We start from the raw sequence: 19,697 nt of genomic DNA, 5'->3' as shown, positions 1-19,697 counted from the left end.
CTAGGGGACTCCGCGCAGAGACCGCGCCCGGGGGGAGCCGCCGCCTGCCGCCGCCCCCGGGACGGCGGGACCCGGCCCCCGGCACGGCCGCTCGTTTGGCTTCAGTAAGGCAAACGCCCGTCCTTTGGTCCCTCCGCCGGGGCCAGGAACCGCCCGCCGGGACGGGGCCGCTATGGGACGAAGCCACTCGCGGCTTTTCCCTTGCAACGCCAGGTCCCCGGCAGCCCCCGGTCCAGCCGCGAGTCCCTGCCCGGGGAGGGCGCAGGGGCGCGGCACAGCCCCACGAGCAGGATTTGGGGTCCCCAGAGCCCCGCGAGGGGCTGCTGGGGTCCCTCTCCCTCCTCCACCGACTTTGGGCCTGGTGATCGCGTAACCGTAGCTACAGAAAGTGAGTCGGATACCCGGACAGTCTGACAAAATATTTTTTGGAGCACGCGGGATGAACCAACTCAAAAGCACCGGTGCAGGCGAGGAGAGGGAACAGAACCACCCGCCAGAGAGAAGGGGGGATCGCTTCATCCCCAGGTTAGGTCTGGCTGATGTGCCGAACGGCACACCGAGTCGATGGTAACCAGCACAAAACCTAACTCCACCTGATCTGTCTGTCCGGAACTGGGAGGAGGATTAGGTCAGAAGCTGACAGCCCTTCAGCTTGTGTAGCCATTCCCACAGATAACTAGGTGCCAAAGACAAAACACTGCTACTGTGACCCGAGGTAAACATGGCGCTGCACTGACAATGTTCAGATTTGTATTTCGCCTTTGCTTTCTTCTGCCATGCCTTTGGCAGCAGTTTTTGTTCTATGAAAAAAACAAGTGGCAAAGCCATGCCAGATTACGGAGTTGGTTACCTAAATACAGACCTCTGGTTAGGGAATACACACTGCTCCATTTCTGTACAAGAGGTCACTAGTCAAGTTTGTTCCATCACCACCCCATACCTCCTGTTCTCATCTGCTGGTGGGCAAGAGTGCTCACTGACACGTAACTACTTTATGAATACAAACTCCATTTACACAAGGGTAGAATTAATTTGTTTGAAATATTTCTTTCAAGTCCTTTAAAGGCTGTCTTTACTCCCTCATCTTAAGAATCACCACATCCTGCTGGTCCCTGCCCTTCATTCTTTAGCTGCCCTCATTTTGTTTTGGTCTGTGAAAAGACTTGTGGAATGCTAGGGATTTAACAAGCAGTACTAAGGGTAAACACAGGCGTAACGAACTGATTTACTTTTCTTATTTGTGTACTTTATTTATGACTTGTAAAATGCAAATCCTTTAATCTTGTAGTCCAAATAAATTGCCATTTTGGTTGCCTCTCAAGGACCATAGTGCAACTTGGGAATAGGAAAGGACTCAGGGTGAGGGGAAGAGAAAAGGTAAGAAAATGCATCTGATCTCCAGCTCAAGCAGCTTTGCTCACTGTTTGGGGTTTTTTTTGTGTCTGTATGTATACATGTATTCACATTGTGGGAATCCTCAAACCCTAAGCATTCGCAAGGAGACGGGTATCTGTCAGAGCCCTGTGCGCACTGACCAGGCTGACTGAAGCCACAGGTATTACACACAGGTATATAATGCTGTACGTCTGGGCGGAGGTGAGAAAGATTTCATTCATTTGGTTGGCAAGTCAGCCAAACAGTGTCGAGTCCAAACACATGCGGAACTCTGAGGAAACAAACCCATCTCAACCAGAAAGGTTTCCCTTTTCATGGACTCCTTGATCCCATGAGTTCTAACTCTTAGTTGGGTATAAGGTGCTACTAAGTGAGTGCTCATTTTGTGACAGTCTCTTGAAGGGTGAGTTTTTGATGATCTGTACCAACTACTTGTCTTTGTATGAAAAATGGATACCTTATGAGAGAAAAGCCAGCCCCCTTTGCTAGCCCTTTGATAAAGGCAATAATAGACAGGAAAGGCTACCTGCAGGACCCTGCTTCTCCATAAGATTACAATACTTTCACAGTTTTGTGGTTACAGGAATACAGGAGTACCACCTACCAAAACCGATCCTGAGCTTCTAACCTCCACATGTTCAGTTCTCGTTAAGTAAAGCTGTCCAACTTTTTAGTTTTGAAAGGTGGAAAAGCAAGAGGTGATGTCTAGTCCTATGAAAAAAAAAAACCCAACAACAAACAAAAAAGGGGTGGGGAACACTGAGGTGGCTCCACCACTTTGCAATCTTTGGGGTGGAGTGATAACACATTACTGTCTCCATAGGGTGCTTGTATCTATAACTGGTTGATGGTATTGGATAGGAAGAGTAAAAGCCTGCTCTTCTGCTCAGCCTTATGACACATTGAGTTAATTGAGCAGAAGGCCTTCCCTATGATGTCACCGAGAGGGAACCTGTCTGGCACTGCGGTGAAATGGTGGAGTGTTGAAGAGAGGGTGATGCCACTCCAGTGCCACATCCCAGTTCTGGACAAAGGTGGTGGTAGCTAAGACATCCTCCATGGGGTCAGGAGAAAAGGTGTGGGTCCAGTGACATCCTCCGCAGACTAAATAACCTAAGGATGCTAGTGCTAAAGCCGAGGCCACCCTCTACAGAGACAAGTCAGACTGGTTCTGGTCAGTACAAAGGGGGGTGATCTGGCAACTTTAAAGAAAGGATAAACAAAGAGCACAGTAAAAGACTGCTTGAAGAAAATGATCCAAACAGTGAAAACAAGGCTAGGCAGTTGGGAAACAGCAGGAAAAAGGTGCCTCATCTGGAAGTTCAAAAGAACTGAGACAGCAGCCAGCACACTCCACCCTGTACATTCATTCACTAAGCATGAGAATGGTATTGTGAGCATATCCTAAAGAAATACCTGATTTTTTTTCCAATTGCAGAACAAATCACAGTGGATGATAGCATATCCACAGCATGAAACTACAAGCAGACTATCACTCGCACATAGAGAATCCTCTTTGTTTCTGTGCTGATACAAATAATATTTATTTTGTCCCATACATACAACTCTTCCTAATGTTGTACATAACTACAGTTGAAAGCACACTCCTGGCAGCTGCAGTTCTCTGCAACTCTCCATAACAGTTAATTCCACTATTCTGACCTATGAACACCTTCAAACTGCATTGCATAGAACTGCACAACATGTTGCTAAAAAAAATATATATATTTTTTGCCTTCTGCTTCAGCAACGTGCCCAACCTTTTTCTTTCCCCACTTTTGTTTACAACTTACCTCTGCTGTCTTGGCCACTCAGCTATTCATCCACATGTTCATATAATTTCAACTTCCTTTGAAATTGTTAGACCACTCTTCACTACCTTCCTGGACCAGCTAATCCCTCAAGTGTTAGAGAGCTCTTTGTAACTCACATTTTGTGATCAACCATGACTGCCACAGTGATGTCCATTTCAGTCTATTCCACACGGAATTGCTTTCTTGAGAAGGAATTAATACAGAAGAGATAGAGATCAATAAACAAGTTATCATTAAATTACCCTACAGTTCTCCTTTCCTTTTTAGTCTACCATATTTTTTGTAGCTGCTTAAAAACTGGTATTCAATAATACAAACATCTGATAATATTTAACTCCTTGAGACATGGATATTTTACTTACTGAAAAAGTGCCACTGTAGGTCTAAATTACTTTATAAAGATATTCAGCAGTCTTTGCAGCACTTCTAGGAAAATACATACAATTCCTTTAGCAGCCTCTGTTCCCATTATGCAATTGTTTTCTCCTTTTCAATCCGAAAGATGGTAGGAAATTTTTGCACTTGAAATTCATAATTGTCTTCCCCGTGGGCATGTGATGATGTGCTCATTGCATCATCTCTCCTGTCTCTGAATATTTAAAAAGAAGTTGGCTTACAAATTAAATCTTGGGAAAGGTGAGAGCAGGAACTGGTATTTCCACTTTTGCTCCTGGTTACATGCTGTGGAAGTAACGTAATGTGTTTGCAACACAGATGTTAACACGGTCACTGCATAAATACATTTGTCCAAGCTAGCGTGCATCCAGAATTATTGTACTGTGGCTATTGTAAGAAGTACCTGAAAAAGAAATAGATACATACTGTTAGTGAAAGGGATTCCTCACAATTTAAGGTGGCATTTACAGGCAAACTGTCAATCAGCTCTGTCACATTAGATCAAAAGGAAGCCCTAAATTATCTTATGTTTTCTAAAGTATTTTATGTCAAATTATAAACTTATAAATTTTGTAAATTTTTCTTTACAGCCAAATAAGCTTTAATTTTTCAAGAGAGAGAGAAAATAGGCCAACATTGTATTGAAATCAAGTATAATTCTTGCTCTGTGAAGGCGATAACCTAAACTCTCAATCTAGGAAACAAGCTGTTACTGTGGGATTCTGTATGAGGACATTTGTGGATAAAGAGCAGCAAGCCAACCTGGACAGTATAGGTTTCATATCACAAAAAAATGACAGTGATAAGTGAGAGAACAAGGGTGGCTATAAAAAGACCCTGCAGTAACTGCATAAAGCACATCTTGGCACTATTAATGAATACAAGAAGGTACATGGGTCAAGAGCCTCTTTGCCAAAATAAATTTTATTATACTGTAATGTTGGAGAGCAAGGAAGGAGCTCCACTGTCTCTGGAACATTTTATTAATATTTTTTCAGTCCAATAATTTGCTTCATCCCAGATGAGGCATCTGTTTTTCCCCTCCTATATGGAGGGAAAGAGAAACAGATGACCTAAAATGCAAGCGCTTTTTCACCAGCTTTTTTTCAAGTTATTTCAAATCCACACAGTCAGAGGAATTGTTCAGGCTGCCTCCCCTGTGACTCACTGCTAATATACAGACACCTTTTTTGCGTGAAGCTATGCTGGCAGTTTGCAAGTATGTTACCAGGGTCATGAAATATTCCAATAGTCCAGAAATTTGAATGCTGTAGTAGCAGAAAAAATTAGAAAGAATAGAAACAAAGTTTCCTCCACTTTTAGGTGTAAAATATACATGCAAACCATTTTGAAAATTTACAAATTGCTACAGCAGAAGAGTTAGCACATAATCAAAGACATTTTTTAAAATTGCTGAAATGCTGTGAAAATTCAGGATTATAAACACCTAGGATGCTTGAAGTCCTGCCTAAAATACTCAGTACCCATTTCTCATTAGGCTAGAAAATGCTACTTCTTGTCACTGCCCCTCAAAACTGAAGTTCTGAAGCACAACAGAAGTATCTTAAACTAGGGCCACTGTGGTTTTGTTTTGTTGTTTATTTGGTTGGTTTTTATTTTATTTTATTTTATTTTAAATTACTGCAAAGGCATTTTTGGAGCCTGAGGTAAGGGCTGAGGCAGAAGCAGAGACACATGATTACCAGAAAGATGGAAAAGACAACATATAGGATGAATCATTAAATAAAAATGTTCTTGTCTGTTGCTGCAGATGGATATAAAGGAATATTAGCCAGTCAAATGAAAATAATAATCAGTCAAGAGCATATGGTGAACTTATGGAGGAGAAAAATGCTCATGGGGGTTGCACCCCACCGCACAAGCGCAGTCCTGCCAAAGTCACGCATCCAGCATGAGACATGCTCCTTTGCTTCCTTCCTCCCTTACCCCCAGTGCAGCTTTTGCATACCTACACTCACAAAGGTGCGCTCTCTCCCCTCTGCTCCCTGGCCTGACCCACAGCTCAGCTGTGCGTGGGGACCTCGAGAGGGAGAGGGACCGGGACCACCGGTTTGCCCAGCTTCAGGAAATGAGGTGTTCCTGTCCAAGGATCACGCACAAAGGAAAGGCTGCACATACTGGTACAGCTGGATCCAAATGTGATGAAACTCCATGTCCAAAAGTCAGATTATTCCCTCATTAAAAAAAAAAATTAATTAATTTCCAGCTGTGGTTTATTGTGATACCATTGCTGAACAACAGCCTCCTAACCCAGAACACCTGCATAGTCCTTGCTTTTTCCATTTCCCTAGACAAAAAAAGCCCATTTCTTTGTCAAATACTTGCATTCGTTTATAGCAGAAATGAGCAGCTGTAGAGAGAAAGCATTTTTCACTATGCATGCATAACATTTCATTTGTGTTAGAATCAATTTACCCCATTCATCTTATTAAAGACAGATTATTTTTTCTTTGCTCATGATATATACCTGTTTAAATCGCTATGTCTAAATATGAAGAAATATATGAAAGCTAAAATTGTGTATGTCATTTTACAACAGAGCTGATAAATTGTATGCTTCTGTGATTTGTTTGAGCTGGCTGTGTCTTGTGAACCATGATGCTAATTTCACATCTCAGTTATTACAAAAATGCCAAACAAAGGGGTTTTTTTAATAACATTTTATCCCTAAAAATATGCATTTATACATACAGTAAAAATAATAAATCTAACCAATGGAAAAAAGTGATGGTTTTAAGTCAGTAGCACCCACACAACTTTCATTTAAGCCTTATTCAGCTTAGGAAGTACTTCAAGAAGAGATCTTAATTTGAGCATTTCCTAACATTCATGGTCACTCTCATCCTGCAGTTGATTTAGTTTTACCAAGTAATACAGGATTTGGCTTTAATTCTTGAAATAATAGGAAACAAAAAGAAAGTCTACTAAAAAATTCACCTAAAATGAAGCATTTTTCCATCATTTGTGTATTTTAGATATTTCTATCAAGTTAGCTGTGCTATGTTCTCCTCTAGGAATGTTGTATCAACAAAATATAGCAGCAAAAATCACTAAGAAGCTAGTAAGTAGGCTAAAAGTCCAGTATGCTTCCTTTTGAAAAAGGTGTATATAATACCAGTAAATATTTATTATGGCATGTTACTGTAAGTACATTGTTCATCATATGCAAATACATTTGTCGGTACATACCTATGCTGAAATATGATTTATCACACAATCCTAACAGCATCATAATTCTGGTATCTTGTGACAGTTTGAATGACTGCAGAAAAAAAACCCTAGAAGTTGGCTAATGTTTCAAGCTCCAGCTAAAATGCTGAGGAATAAGCAAAGGCGTATGGAAGATATTCTGGACGCTGTGTGACCAGGGCCTGCGATACTGTACAACAAATTTAAAAATAATTGGGGCTCCCAAATCTCACCTGTGCACAGGTTGTAGCTGATGAATAAAACACCACACAACTATTACGTATACTCTAAAAAAATATGTGGTAAAATGCTACTACACTAGTTTTATAAAACTCCTGAATGAAAATGAACCATTTAAGGCCAACTGTAAATAGAATTCATGCGATTGTTAAGTCAACAAAAACCTGAAGAGAGATACAGATAAAACATATTTCAGAAGACAAACGTGAAGTTTTATGTTCGTTTTCCTGTCATTTCAATATTGTATTTCTTTATTTCAACCAAAATAATACAGAAAATACCTGGAAAGTAATGTCCTCTTAAAAAGATGCTATCTAGAAGAGCTTGAAGTAACTTGTTATTGCATGACAATTCATTCATGCAATTATTGTGCATATTGATACATGCACACAGACATGTAAAATGTGCAAACATAGGACAGAGTTTAGGAAAATTTTTCAAACATTAGACTTTTGACTTGCAAAATATGTGATTTTCATTACAATTTATGACAGTTACAATTTATGACAGAAAACCTTGACCTTTTTCTTAATATTAGGGTAAGATTGCCTATTCTCAGTCAGAAGGCGATAAAACTTCTTAAATGAAGGCATTTTTCGCTACGTATGTACATACAAGCTTTATCAGAGACTTAAGGAATGCAACTCCATTAAGATGAGCATCTCATAGGGATATTAAAATAATAATTTAAAAAAAAAATCAACAACTGTGAGCTATTAGACTGTCACAGGCTTAACCTACGTTGAATTTTTTAAATTAAGTTACTTGGCATTGCTGCAACCAGTACAAATCTATCACACAAACCGCAACTGCTGCTGAGGTTACTTCAGCTATTTATTTTTCTTTAGTAGTGCCAGCTCACAAATGCCTTCAACCTAGTCTTAGTTTAGGTAGGAAGCAGCAGCATTTAGACATATTATTTAGGTCCTACTTTTAAAATGGATCAGGAAAAAAACCCCCAGATTTATAACAACACTTACAGGCTCTTAATTAGAGAAGACAGACTCTTTGCCTTCTCAAAATGTAGATGTATCAAAATTCTTAAAATCATAGCTTCTAAAACAGGAATAGAAGTACCAGTAAAGAACATCACTGCAAATTCTTCTATTTCCACTAACAGGATGTTTCTATGAGGCATTGGTTTATCTTCTAATGGGTCACACAGCTCAGAGGGATGGCACACTGGAAGTATCTAGTGATAAATGGGTACTCACCTATCAAAAAATTCATTGATCAAGAGGTACAGCCTGAAATTACCGTCATTCAGAAATAGGTCATAGTTGACTATTCACACAAAATAATTCAAGAATCTCCTAAAATTCATAGAAAAAACAAGCAAACACAATATTTAATTTAAATTGATAGCTAAGCATTAGTTTTAACAGGCTTTATGAACACACTGTAATGCCCTTGAAATCTAGGAAATGAGCAAAAATAAGAACACAACTGAGTCTGCCACAGGTTATTATCTAAAGTAATTGCAGTAGCGTAACATCAAATATTATGAAGGCCATGTGTGGCAAATATGTCTGCATAGTGATCCTTCAGTGGTACAAATTAAGACACGCAACAAATAAATACAGGTACAAGTAGTAAAGGGATAATACTTATTCACAGTTACATCACTTACTGAACTATGATGATGGTTCCCTGCCAGCAGGTGCACAGAAGCAATGAATGCTCTCAAAACTCGATCCAAAGAGTGCAGGTTCCACTTAGGAAATGAAGGACTGCATCCCTGGGAAGGACAAACTTAGGACACTTACGAGTCAAGGGCAGACGGTCATCTGAACATGAGCTCCTAAGGCAATGTGATAGCCAAAAGATTCATGGCATCAGTTGAACGTGCTGGACAGCTCATGTTTAAGGAGATTCAAAATCCGGTTACTGTTTTTCAATGTTAGAATGTTTTGGTAAACAGTGCCCCAAAAAGCCTCTTAGGTGTTACCTCTCACTGTTTGCAAATCTAGGTGTTGTATTTATTGCTCTTTATCGTATTTTGAAACTAAATACATTTACAGCACCACCAAACAAATCAAAAGCTATTGAGAAGGGATCACAGTCTCCACAGTACTGACCACCATTTCCACCAACTTATCTTTAATTTAAGATGAAGACTGAAATCTTGGCCCCTTTGAAGTGAGTAGCAGAAATCCCATTGACTCAGCAGGGCCAGGATAGCATTGGAAGGAATGTCCTTCATTTCAAGTCTGAAGAGTTGAAGTTCTTGGATTACACAAAATGAGAAACAAAGAGTTTTAAATGATTTATTTGATTTCTCCACATGATCACAGTTATAGTTTTACATCAATAGGGTCTGTTACTACTTACAAACAGAATGCATATTAAAATGAAAGCACTCCTTTCTTCCCCATAGTTACAAAAGGGGTCTCAAGCCTCCCCAGAACAGAAGCTTCTTGTATGCATAATGTTTTTTGAAGTCTTTAACAGTCTGCATTCAAGACCTAATTCTAACAGTTTAATACAACTCAAAGCTGATTTAAGTTCCTAGCAGGAGATAGGCAACCTCAAAGTGACTGCAGACTTCTAGTAATACTAATTTACACACTATGTACAATTTAGAGAATTATCTATTCCCCCTACTGGTCCCATTTTCACCACCCCCTTTTCTCTTTTCCAAATTTAATCTTGTTATTGGTTCCACTTTTCTTTTAAATATATACACAATAATCCATTTTGCAGGCAAGAAGTGCGATGGTATTTTACAACGGAACAGCAAAATGCATGCTTAACTGCAGAAAACACACAGCTTCATATGGAACAGCAAGTCAACATCTAGAGATTCATTGTTTAAATATCTGCTGACTGTCTTTCAGCTCATTTTATCAAGAAACAAGAGGCTTCTGCTGCATGCAGTACATCATGGGAAAATCATTGTACACTGTATGTTAGACTTGGGGTTTTTTAGCAATACAAGACGCACATTATATTAGGATGAACTTTGTTTTTTGTTTTTACATTGTTTTACATATCATTCTTAACTTAAAAAAATAAAACCCCCAAATATATATTATTTGATTGTTGTCCCAGAAAAGATTTTTGTTGCCACACCTTCATTCTTTACGTTTCCCTTTCATTTTTTTCAAATCAGCATTACTACTTTGCCACATCATTTATGGGAGAAGAGAAACATGGTCACTCTATGCAGTTCTGTACCAGTTTTTAATTGGCAATGGCATTTGAGAAAAAGACCCTCTCAATTCTACTCCTGCCTGCAGGCTGAAAAAATTAATTTTCTTAACCACACGCAGTGTTAAAATACCATCATTTTCCTATTCTAGGCATGATCCACACTGCTCTAAGCAATTGTTAATCAAGGACGGAGTCAGAGAGGTTATACGACAACCCTAAACAAGCAGCAAAGTTCTTAAGACTTATGCTGACACCATGACACATTTGTTTGTTAAAAGTACATACAAATACACAGTCAAAAAAAACCCCCCAAAGCCCAAGGTAAAAGTCCACTGTTTCTCCTCATTGACTTGAAATAAGAGAGTTTACAAATACCGTGCTCTTGTATGACCAGTTTTGTTTTATAAACTAGCCTCAAAATGAGCTGTGATTTTACACATGCGACTTAATGCACCTAGAGGGTTGGTACAAACTCTTTCCCCACGTGTACATGAAATCATGTGTAAATGGTTCTTTGCATGCACTTTTGTGACATCTCCTGAATACTTAATTGATTGCACATGGAAAATCAGTGGTCAAGCATTAAAATGTAGCTTACTGTGTAAGTTTAGAAAATTTATATGTAACTCTAATTTAAATGAATGAAAGGGGTTTTTAAACATAAGACAAATGCAGATCTGGGAGATTTAACATCTTCACTGTTAATTAACACAGCTAAAGTCAGATTTTCCTCTCCACTGATACTGCATATTCTACTTTTATTCCATACACAGGCAATTTTACTTACATTATAACTCTGCATCTGAAACAAGTACAGACTCCATCACTCAGTGAAGAGGAGCGTTCTTACCTCAGTTTTAATTAAAAGATGCGGTTTCTGAAAGATGTTTATACCTGAATGGTTCTTTATCTTTTCTGGAACAACCTATAAATTACAGTTAGACTCTACTATTGGTACAGATGTATGAAGAAAAGTCTACATATTGAAATATGTTATCACTTTACTTCAACTAATATCAACAGTAACACTGATATATTTTGCAAATATACAATATGTAGAGTGTAGCCTCACACTAATAATAACATTAGATGACATGCAGACAGTTCTACTTTCCCTTATAAGAACAGTATATATTTTTTTAAACTGCAAGGAACAGAGCCTCAGGGGACCCGTATGAGTCTCTTAAGGTAAGCCGCAGAATTTAGAATAGTATGAGTGATACTTAAAAATAATAATGTAACTACTCATGTTCTTTTCTTTTCATTTCATGAACATAATTTAGAGGAGAAGGAGCAGAAGGGGAAAACATATTGCACATGTGTGAAACAAACATGGACAGCTTTAAACAAAAGGCTAAACTCTAGATTGCTGTATTTGCTCTCTGTGGAGGTTAACAAAGTGCTCAGTTCGCAGTTTTGCTGGTATTGTGATATCAATGGTATGAAAGGGAAAAAATTACTCAACCTCTCCCCTCTCCCCCCAGATATTAGAGATGCCATGAGCAAAGCCAATATGAAAAGTCACTCTCTTGTTCTCATGCCCTCATTATTCCTGACAATTTTATTACCGTTAAACAGAAAATTGACTGGTGGTTATTATTATTATTACTTTTACCCATCTCACACTGGAACTTTTTGCTCATCCTCTTCAAGGTTTGCTTTTAGGCTGGTACAGTTTTGCAGTTGTGATTCCTTTGTCTCTACTGTTTAGGTGTAAAGTCCTTGCAGTGGCTCAAAATGCTGAAACTACAAAGTAGGCGCCATGTATAACTTTGTACAGGATTTTGGGATAAAAATTGTATATAAATTTGCAAATGGTTTGATTACAACACATAAGCAACAACAGCACAGCCTGTTTTTATGTGATGTCTTGCAACTAACTGGACTATGAAAGTGAGGGTTTGAGCATAAACTCAGCCTGCTGAGTGCTGGATATTTTCAAACTAACAAATGTGATGAGTAAAAATGGTGAAGCCACTTTGTTGCTAGCACATGGCTACATGGAATTACGTATTTTTTTAATATGTATATATATATATATATAAAAACCCTATACTAAATTCTAAAACAAACCTTCAAGTTTTAGAGCACTTCCACCTGGAAACACTCTGACTAGAATTCAGCTTCATTGGGGGTAAAAATGAGAAATTATGGTAAACAGGAAACAAAGTAGCTGAGAAAGATGGAAGTTTGCCATTTTCATGTTCAAGATGAATGTTTTTGCAGTGTGTACATGCACCTGTTGTAACTCTTCATGTGTGTTCGTTAAATCATATGCATACAAAAGAAATGTGGATCATGTAAATTCACAGTTATCACAGCCTTTAAAGTGTCTAAGAATTTGTGTGACCAATGCTTGAAGATGACCACTGGTAAATGGTCATCCTACATTGCTACGGTACAATTACTGCATCTTAACAAGTTTGCTTACCTGACATAGCAGAGCAGTTATAATACTGATTAAGTATGATATTATCGTGTTAATAAAATAAGGATTTATACAAAGCAGTATTTGACTACAACATTTAAATGCTATGTTACTTGGCACATTTAGTAATGATTGCTTAGAAATCTTAGCAAGTCCAGAGGACTTTTAATGAAAATACTGAAATGTCTGAAATTTGTTTCTAACAGTTAATGTTTTTGGTCTACTCTTTCATATGCTATTCATCTATTATACTGTCCTATCAAGTAAGTGGAATTCCTTGTAAAGTCTATATTGCTAGTTTTGTGGACTGAAAAAAATTCTTTCCAAGCACAAATGTTAACTATACAGTATATATATATATATATTTATATGTATATATTTATATTATATAAAGTTTACTTACGTACTTTCATCAACCATATCAGGTCTACTTATTTTTTTTGCCCATTGACAAGAAAAGAGCAAGAATGCAACACTTGGTTCTGTATCACTTTTTTCCTTGTTTCGTAGACTAAGTTTTTATTATGCATGTAAAATTGTCAAGGGATTTGGTGTAAAAGATCGCTTTACCCATATTCAGCAAGCAGCATGTTTTCAAGGCAGTTGGAAATAAGAACTAACCAGATGGTAAACGTCTGTCGAGTAGATAAGTGAAACCAGTATCGATTGCGCTAACTTGAATTATTTTATTTAGTAACAGCAAGCCTTTAAGCTCACACAACTCAAATTGTCTAGGTAAAAACTGACAATATTATTTGTTGCTTCCTGTAAGTGCCTTTGTAACTTTGTTTAAAACTATCATTATTAGGAGGGTCAATATGTTCTAGACTATTGTGCTGATGCCACTGTGTTTGGGCTTAGTGCTGGCTGAAGTGGAGGGAGGTGGTGGCGGTCCATGGTGATGCTGAGAGTGTTGGGGATGAGAAGAGTGCCCTGGGTGCGGAGGGGGCAGCGGCGGGTGAGGAGAGTGGGTATGCTGCGCATGGGCATGCTGCATGTAAGGAGTATGCTGGGAGTGTGCCGCATGCTGGGAATGGGGCACATGTTGGTGATACTGGTGTGGATGCTGGAGATGCTGGGGAGGGTGATAGTGGTGGTGGTGGTGGTAGGGTGGTGGGTTCTGCTGCATATGACAGTACTGTGAATGGTGAGAATGCACTTGTGCCTGTGTCTGCCCCTCAGCTGGCCCTGCATGATGCATGGCAGAAGGATGCTGTGAGTGTTGCTGATGTGGGATTACTGGAGGGTGCGGAGGTTGCTGTGATGAGCCAGATGGTGGATGGCCTTGGGAAGGTGGCTTTCCCCTTTTACTACCAAATAAGGAACCTAGGAGTGAGGAGGAGTTAGGCATAGTCTGGTGAGGGCGAGATGGACACTCTCGGGTTGATGTAGCTCTTCGGCGCATGTGAGGACTGCTAATGATGGACCCCTAAAAAGAAATTAATAGAAATAAAAATTAAAAAAATCTTAAAATGTTTAAAAGAAAAAGTTCACACTGACCCACAAACTCCTCCTTCAGTGTTCACATGGGTGGACTATGTTAAAAGTTCTAGGAAAAATTTTACTTCCACCTTCTCTAAGTTGCCAATAAGGCATTCATGCCCTTCTTGGGGTATTTTAAGCATTAAATGTTCTTCTCTCAATGCTTTAATATTGAAAGCTATGACTTTAAATGAGAAAAATGTCACGGAAGAGTAACATGACATAAGACCTAGGAGTGTGTTTTTAAAGGAAAAATACATTTTTAAATACTGTAAAAAATACCATACTTGCTTTTTTACAACAAAAAATAAAACTACATTAAATTCAACCTAAATAGTTAAACACACAGCAGCAAATATTACAGTTACAATTCAGATTTCAAAACAGTATTCTAAACTTCTTTTTTTATAGTAGTTTTCCACTACTATATGCCACAGTGCTGCTTCTCAAGCCTACCTCTGAAATATGTGTTAAATGGAACCATACCATTTTTGCCACTAAGATTTCTATGTGATTGTGTTTTTCTGACCTGTGGTCCAACATTCTCTATTATTTAGCCTGGAATGGTGTATTTAGTTTCTGGAAGTTTGGGGGTTGTATTTTTTAAAAAAGAGTTAAGGGACACAACAGTACTTAGGCAAAGTGTGCTAGATTTAAACTGCAATCTACCTAAAGCAAACACAGAAATAAAATTTAAAAAAAAAAAGAAAAAAAGAAAAAAAGAAAAAATCTGCAAGCTGAATTCAGAGACATGAACAGTATATATAAATGGTTTGAAGATGAATGAAATCTCATGAAATCCACATTGAATTCACCTATCTTAATAATTTTTTCCTCCCATGCCCTATCTGTGCAATTCCATGGTGTCATGACTGCATACATTTAGCAATTTAACTCGAAAATAAGCAATGGGAATGGTTGAGCATGAAAGTCAATAGTTGTAGCTAAATACCAAACAGCAAGAACAGTGTACTTTGTAACAAAGAGCAAGTGGGCTTTTAAGCTGGGACCAGACTGAAATGGTGGCAAAAGGACACATCATATTCATTTAACCATGCTTGCAGGAACAAAGGGAACAAGGTTAGCTCAAACCAAAAATGGCATTGGTCTAAAACAAGCTGTCAGTGCTTTTTAAGCTGGAAGAATACGGAGTGAGTAGCCTAGGCATGCATTTTATTTGAGGCAGGCAGGTTATATGTTAGAAGAAAAAAGAGCAAAAAAATATGTATATAAAAGAAAGGTTTGAAATGCACATCATCACATCCAGCTAGACATCAGTAACTTCCTACTTACTTCCATATTGCTGTCTAGCGATCCTGCACTGCTGCGTCGCCCACGCTTGCCTGCCCAGGACATGCAACACCATAGATTAGAGACTGAGACAAGACCCGGGTGAAAAACAGCTGCTTTCCCTGAATCACTAGAGGAGTCTCTAAATGCAACTAGAGGAGCTGCAGGGGGGTTAACATTGCACTGGACTGGTACAGCAGCTACTAAGGCAGAAACTTAGCTTTTTAAGGCCAGTAGTTATATTAAGTTTCTGTACCTGACTAATTTTTAAGAGGTATTGTTGTGAATCAACTATCTTTAGCGGGGTGTGATTTTTTAAAAATTTGTACAACTCTTAAAATACATGTATTTTAGCATCTGTATTTAGTAGTATGGTTGATGTTGACCAGCAACAATTTTAAATTGTTTGACTTCCTGGAATCTAATTGTCTATGAAGTTTCTTTCTTTAAAGACTGGTAGCATATGCGTATATATTTATGGGGTGGTATTAATCTAAATACAAAATTTAATAGTGGCATATTCTTAACTTCCGTGTGGGAGACTGGTGAGGGGCATCGGTTTCACAATTTCATTTTCAGTTTTGAACCTCAGTGGATTTCATATAATCTTCTTCATGAGGTTTAAAAAAAACTAAACTTAATTTTTTATCAATAAATCTGGAATCTGTCTTGACATTATGGCTAGATTTTGTTTGTTTAGCTGTGCAGTGCTTTATTCTTAAGTATGATGGATTTGTTCTCCAATATTCTCAAATCGCCAAAGACATTTGCCTACAACTACACATGAAACACCAGACTGTTTGCCTAAAGAGCCAGAATACTTCAGTAGCTATATATAGGACACAGGATCCCAGATTTTCTCTCTTGTTTCACAGGAGAGAAAATAGCATATGGCTGCAGTGGAAACAGATATTTTTTGAAAAGATAGCTTGTTGAGCATTGCTTTGCAAAGTTTCAAAATACTTTACTGGCAGGGTGTATAAACAAAGATAACCTCTGAAGAATGGTCAGGTTTTCAAAGCTTCTCTAAAATCTGCATGTTTTTAGAAACCTAAATTTTCTCAATGCTTTCCTGTAAGGCCAAATATCAAAGACAATCTCCACCCTGCATTGGTACATTGCTGCCTTCAGAATCTTCTACTCTAACAGGTGGTTTTGGAGAGGAATGTTTAGATTTCAGCATCATTGAACCTATGAGCCACATACCCTCATCTTTAGAAGCCCAAAAGGCTCATGGTACCAGAGCTAAAGAGAAGAACTTTGGGACTGGTTTGCAGGTGGGACACAACAGTGATAACTGGGAGGTTCACCCTTACTTCTTGACAAACCCTCTCATAGACCAATTAAGACCCATAAGTCTTATACTATCAGTATGATCTAAAAATACCACCTATTGGATCCATAAGCGTAACTTCGACCTGGTTGGTCATGGGATGCCTCCCCAGTACAAACCCCTCTACATTGACATTAAATTGAGGGGAAGGCGTTTGTGGTCAAGGTGTTTTGTCTGGCTTGTTAGATTTGTTGGAATTTTGAACAATTCCCCTAGACAGGCTCTTTGTCAAAAGCTTGGTGGTTCATCTCTTGCTGCAGTTTTAGCCTCATAAAAACCATAACTGTGCTATCTTATGAACCCTCCCAGAAAAACTGGTTTTGATAATCCCTTTATTTTCACTTCTACTCAGGCTTTGATATTTTTCTGCTGTGCTAACGGGATTAGTACTGATTAACACTCAGATCACTCTTGCTTGCTTATACAAAAAACACAGAGGAAGATAGCCATCTCTTAACTTAGCAGTCAATATTGCAAATAAGACTGACAGCTGCCACAAGTCATTAAATGTGGCCAAAAATGAAGAAAAACAGGAAAATCTAATGCCTTTTGCATATGGCAAAGTCTCTAATAAAATAACCGTGAACACGGTATATACCCAGTATATATGGACAGAAAGAGACAGATGGATTTTTGCTTAGAATAACTTCAGGGCAAAGTAGTACTAGCAAAGCCAAGAACAAACAGAAAATCCTACTTAAAATGCCTGTAATTTCCCTCAGATAGGCACTATCACAATAAAGAGCGCTTTGTTGATTTTCTTAAAAACAAATTGAACCCAATTCTGTATTGGCCTACAGTGTGATATGAAAGCTATTAAGTAAATCCTCTAGAGCATTCCCCCTGCCAATGTGTGTTTATACAAGACTGTTCTCTGGTCTTTGAGATGGCATCCCATCTCAAAAATGTTTCCCTAGAGCTGCAGTGTTCAAATGCATTTCAAGAAAATAGTGACTCTTGACTAGAATTGTATGTAAGCATAACTCTGTACTTGCATGATAATTAATAGCTGTGATATAAAGCAAGTAGGTATTCATCAAATCTGAAGACCAGTTTTGCTTAATATATTCTGATCTACTTGAAATTTTTAAGGATGTTACTTAAAGTGGTTTTAAATTTATTTTTATAAAATTAAATTTCAGTTAATTTAATCTTTTCTGATTTATTCCAACAATTCATTGATGTTATATATGAATATTCTTTGTAAGAAATATCTTTAACTTAGATAAGTATAATATGTCCCATGTATATACATGCATTATATGGGACTAAGAATATTTCAAATTTATAGTGGAAATATTAAGTGATCACAATATTTTTACAAACTTAAACATTCCAAAAGACAGTATAGAGTTTCATTAATAAAAATCCATTCTACCTTGCAGAAATTGATCTCACAGATGTGCACAGATTGTAACAGTAAATATAAATATTTCTCACTGCTACCCTGTATTTCTTGAAACTCTGTTCTACACCAGAGAGCTACATTGATATCTAAACAATGTATTAGGATCTAGCTTTGTACATCTTGGGAAAAAGTTTGGAAAATGTTCTAAATTAATGTTTTGGTAAAGCAAACTAACGTAGCAGCTCTTATAATGATGAGTTGTCTTACTAGCCTCCAAAGGCTTTGAAATTGATATTCCCAGCAGAGCAGCAGCAGGATCTGTAACCATCTAGCTACTGAACTTATAGGTATTACTCAACCTGACTTGCTCAAAATAATCTAAATAACATGCTCTAATCAATAATTTAGAGAGACCACTTTCCAGGGTGAAAAGACTCTTTGTAACCTTCATATTTTCATCTTGTTTTCTGTGTGAAACAGGTATAGTCTTAAGATCACACATCAATTGTGAAAATAGTTTCTTGGCATCTTCAAACAGATTATTCTCAAAATACTGATTAAGCCCCAGGAGATGAGAAAACAGCATAACCACGCCTTGCCTTGCTGAACTCCTCCTTCAGTGGAAAAGCAAACAGCGTCTCTTCCATAAGACAGAAAAGTTGTTGATACAAAGGTGTTTATATACAGTGCGGGTGTCTTTGTACAACATACTTGTAAAATGGTTTGACATGAACATAGGCATATCACAAAAGACTTGATTCATAAAAATCTGTTTTATTTAAAAAAACCCAGTAAACTATCGTGCCCATTACTGTTGCTATTCCATTGAAGAATAGGAAATATAACAACAGTGACAAGTGAAGAGACAGGAACAAACTCTCCCTACTTGGAAAGGTCTTCTAATAAGGGAGAAGACGACTGCTAGTATCCTCTCTCCTATATAGTATAGCAAAATCCATGGGAGAGGAAGGAGAAAATAACCTAGTAACCCTGCCTGCATCAGATGAGGGAGGAGCCAAGGGACTGCACCATCTCATCACAGATTGATTCAACAGATGAAAGGGTTCTGTAATTGTATGAACTCAGAGTCTTTTTAAGGGGATTACGATGCTGAGAAATTCCACAATCTCTTCCATTACATTTTGGGATGTAGGAAATTTTAAAAAATACATGATGAAATTATTAAAAAACAAACAAACAAAAGAAACATTTAAAAGTTAAAGGTTGATAACTGAGATTATATGCAATATACAAATAGAATTATTTTTATTCTGAAACTAATTTATGTTTTGGTTTTGTTGTTCGCTTTTTTTTTTCCTTAAGTAGTCTCTACTGGTCTGTGATTGTTTTGACATAGCTCAGGAGATTATGAGACAAGCACAACTTATATTAATAGTAACCATTATACCATCCTGCACTTCTGTGCAGATTCCAATATCACATAGGTATGCCAGTTGTCTATTACCAAGGCAAACCATAAAATTACAATTTTTAAACCAGTGCAGTGTGTAAATATTATTTCCCGCTTACACATTAGAGATGGGGTGAATAAAGCTTGATTTCCACAGGTGCTCACCACTGTAAACTCAATGTGAAAGCACTGGGTCC

The 19,697-nt window shown here is 38.0% G+C and overlaps 1 protein-coding gene across 3 annotated transcripts in view; it reads right to left on the bottom strand.

Annotated features, from left to right (window-relative positions):
- Positions 1–11,757: 11,757 nt before the first annotated feature.
- The window catches only part of IQSEC1 (IQ motif and Sec7 domain 1), a 69,102-nt gene continuing 61,162 nt past the window's right edge, over positions 11,758–19,697 (bottom strand). For 2 of the 3 annotated variants that reach the window (XM_010584417.1, XM_010584418.1), the window contains 2 exons: positions 15,412–15,461; positions 11,758–14,065 (listed from right to left, as the gene is read on the bottom strand). In XM_010584417.1, the coding sequence (XP_010582719.1) occupies positions 13,460–14,065; positions 15,412–15,461 (656 nt within the window). In that variant the 3' untranslated portion in view covers positions 11,758–13,459. The remainder of the gene's footprint in view (positions 14,066–15,411; positions 15,462–19,697) is intronic. The other variant, XM_010584419.1, reaches the window with a different exon arrangement.

This window comes from Haliaeetus leucocephalus, unplaced genomic scaffold, assembly GCF_000737465.1.
Source record: "Haliaeetus leucocephalus isolate CR32 unplaced genomic scaffold, Haliaeetus_leucocephalus-4.0 Scaffold984, whole genome shotgun sequence".
Lineage (NCBI taxonomy): Eukaryota > Metazoa > Chordata > Aves > Accipitriformes > Accipitridae > Haliaeetus > Haliaeetus leucocephalus.
Note: the sequence above shows the minus strand (reverse complement) of the source record. Positions and strands in the feature narration are given on the sequence as shown.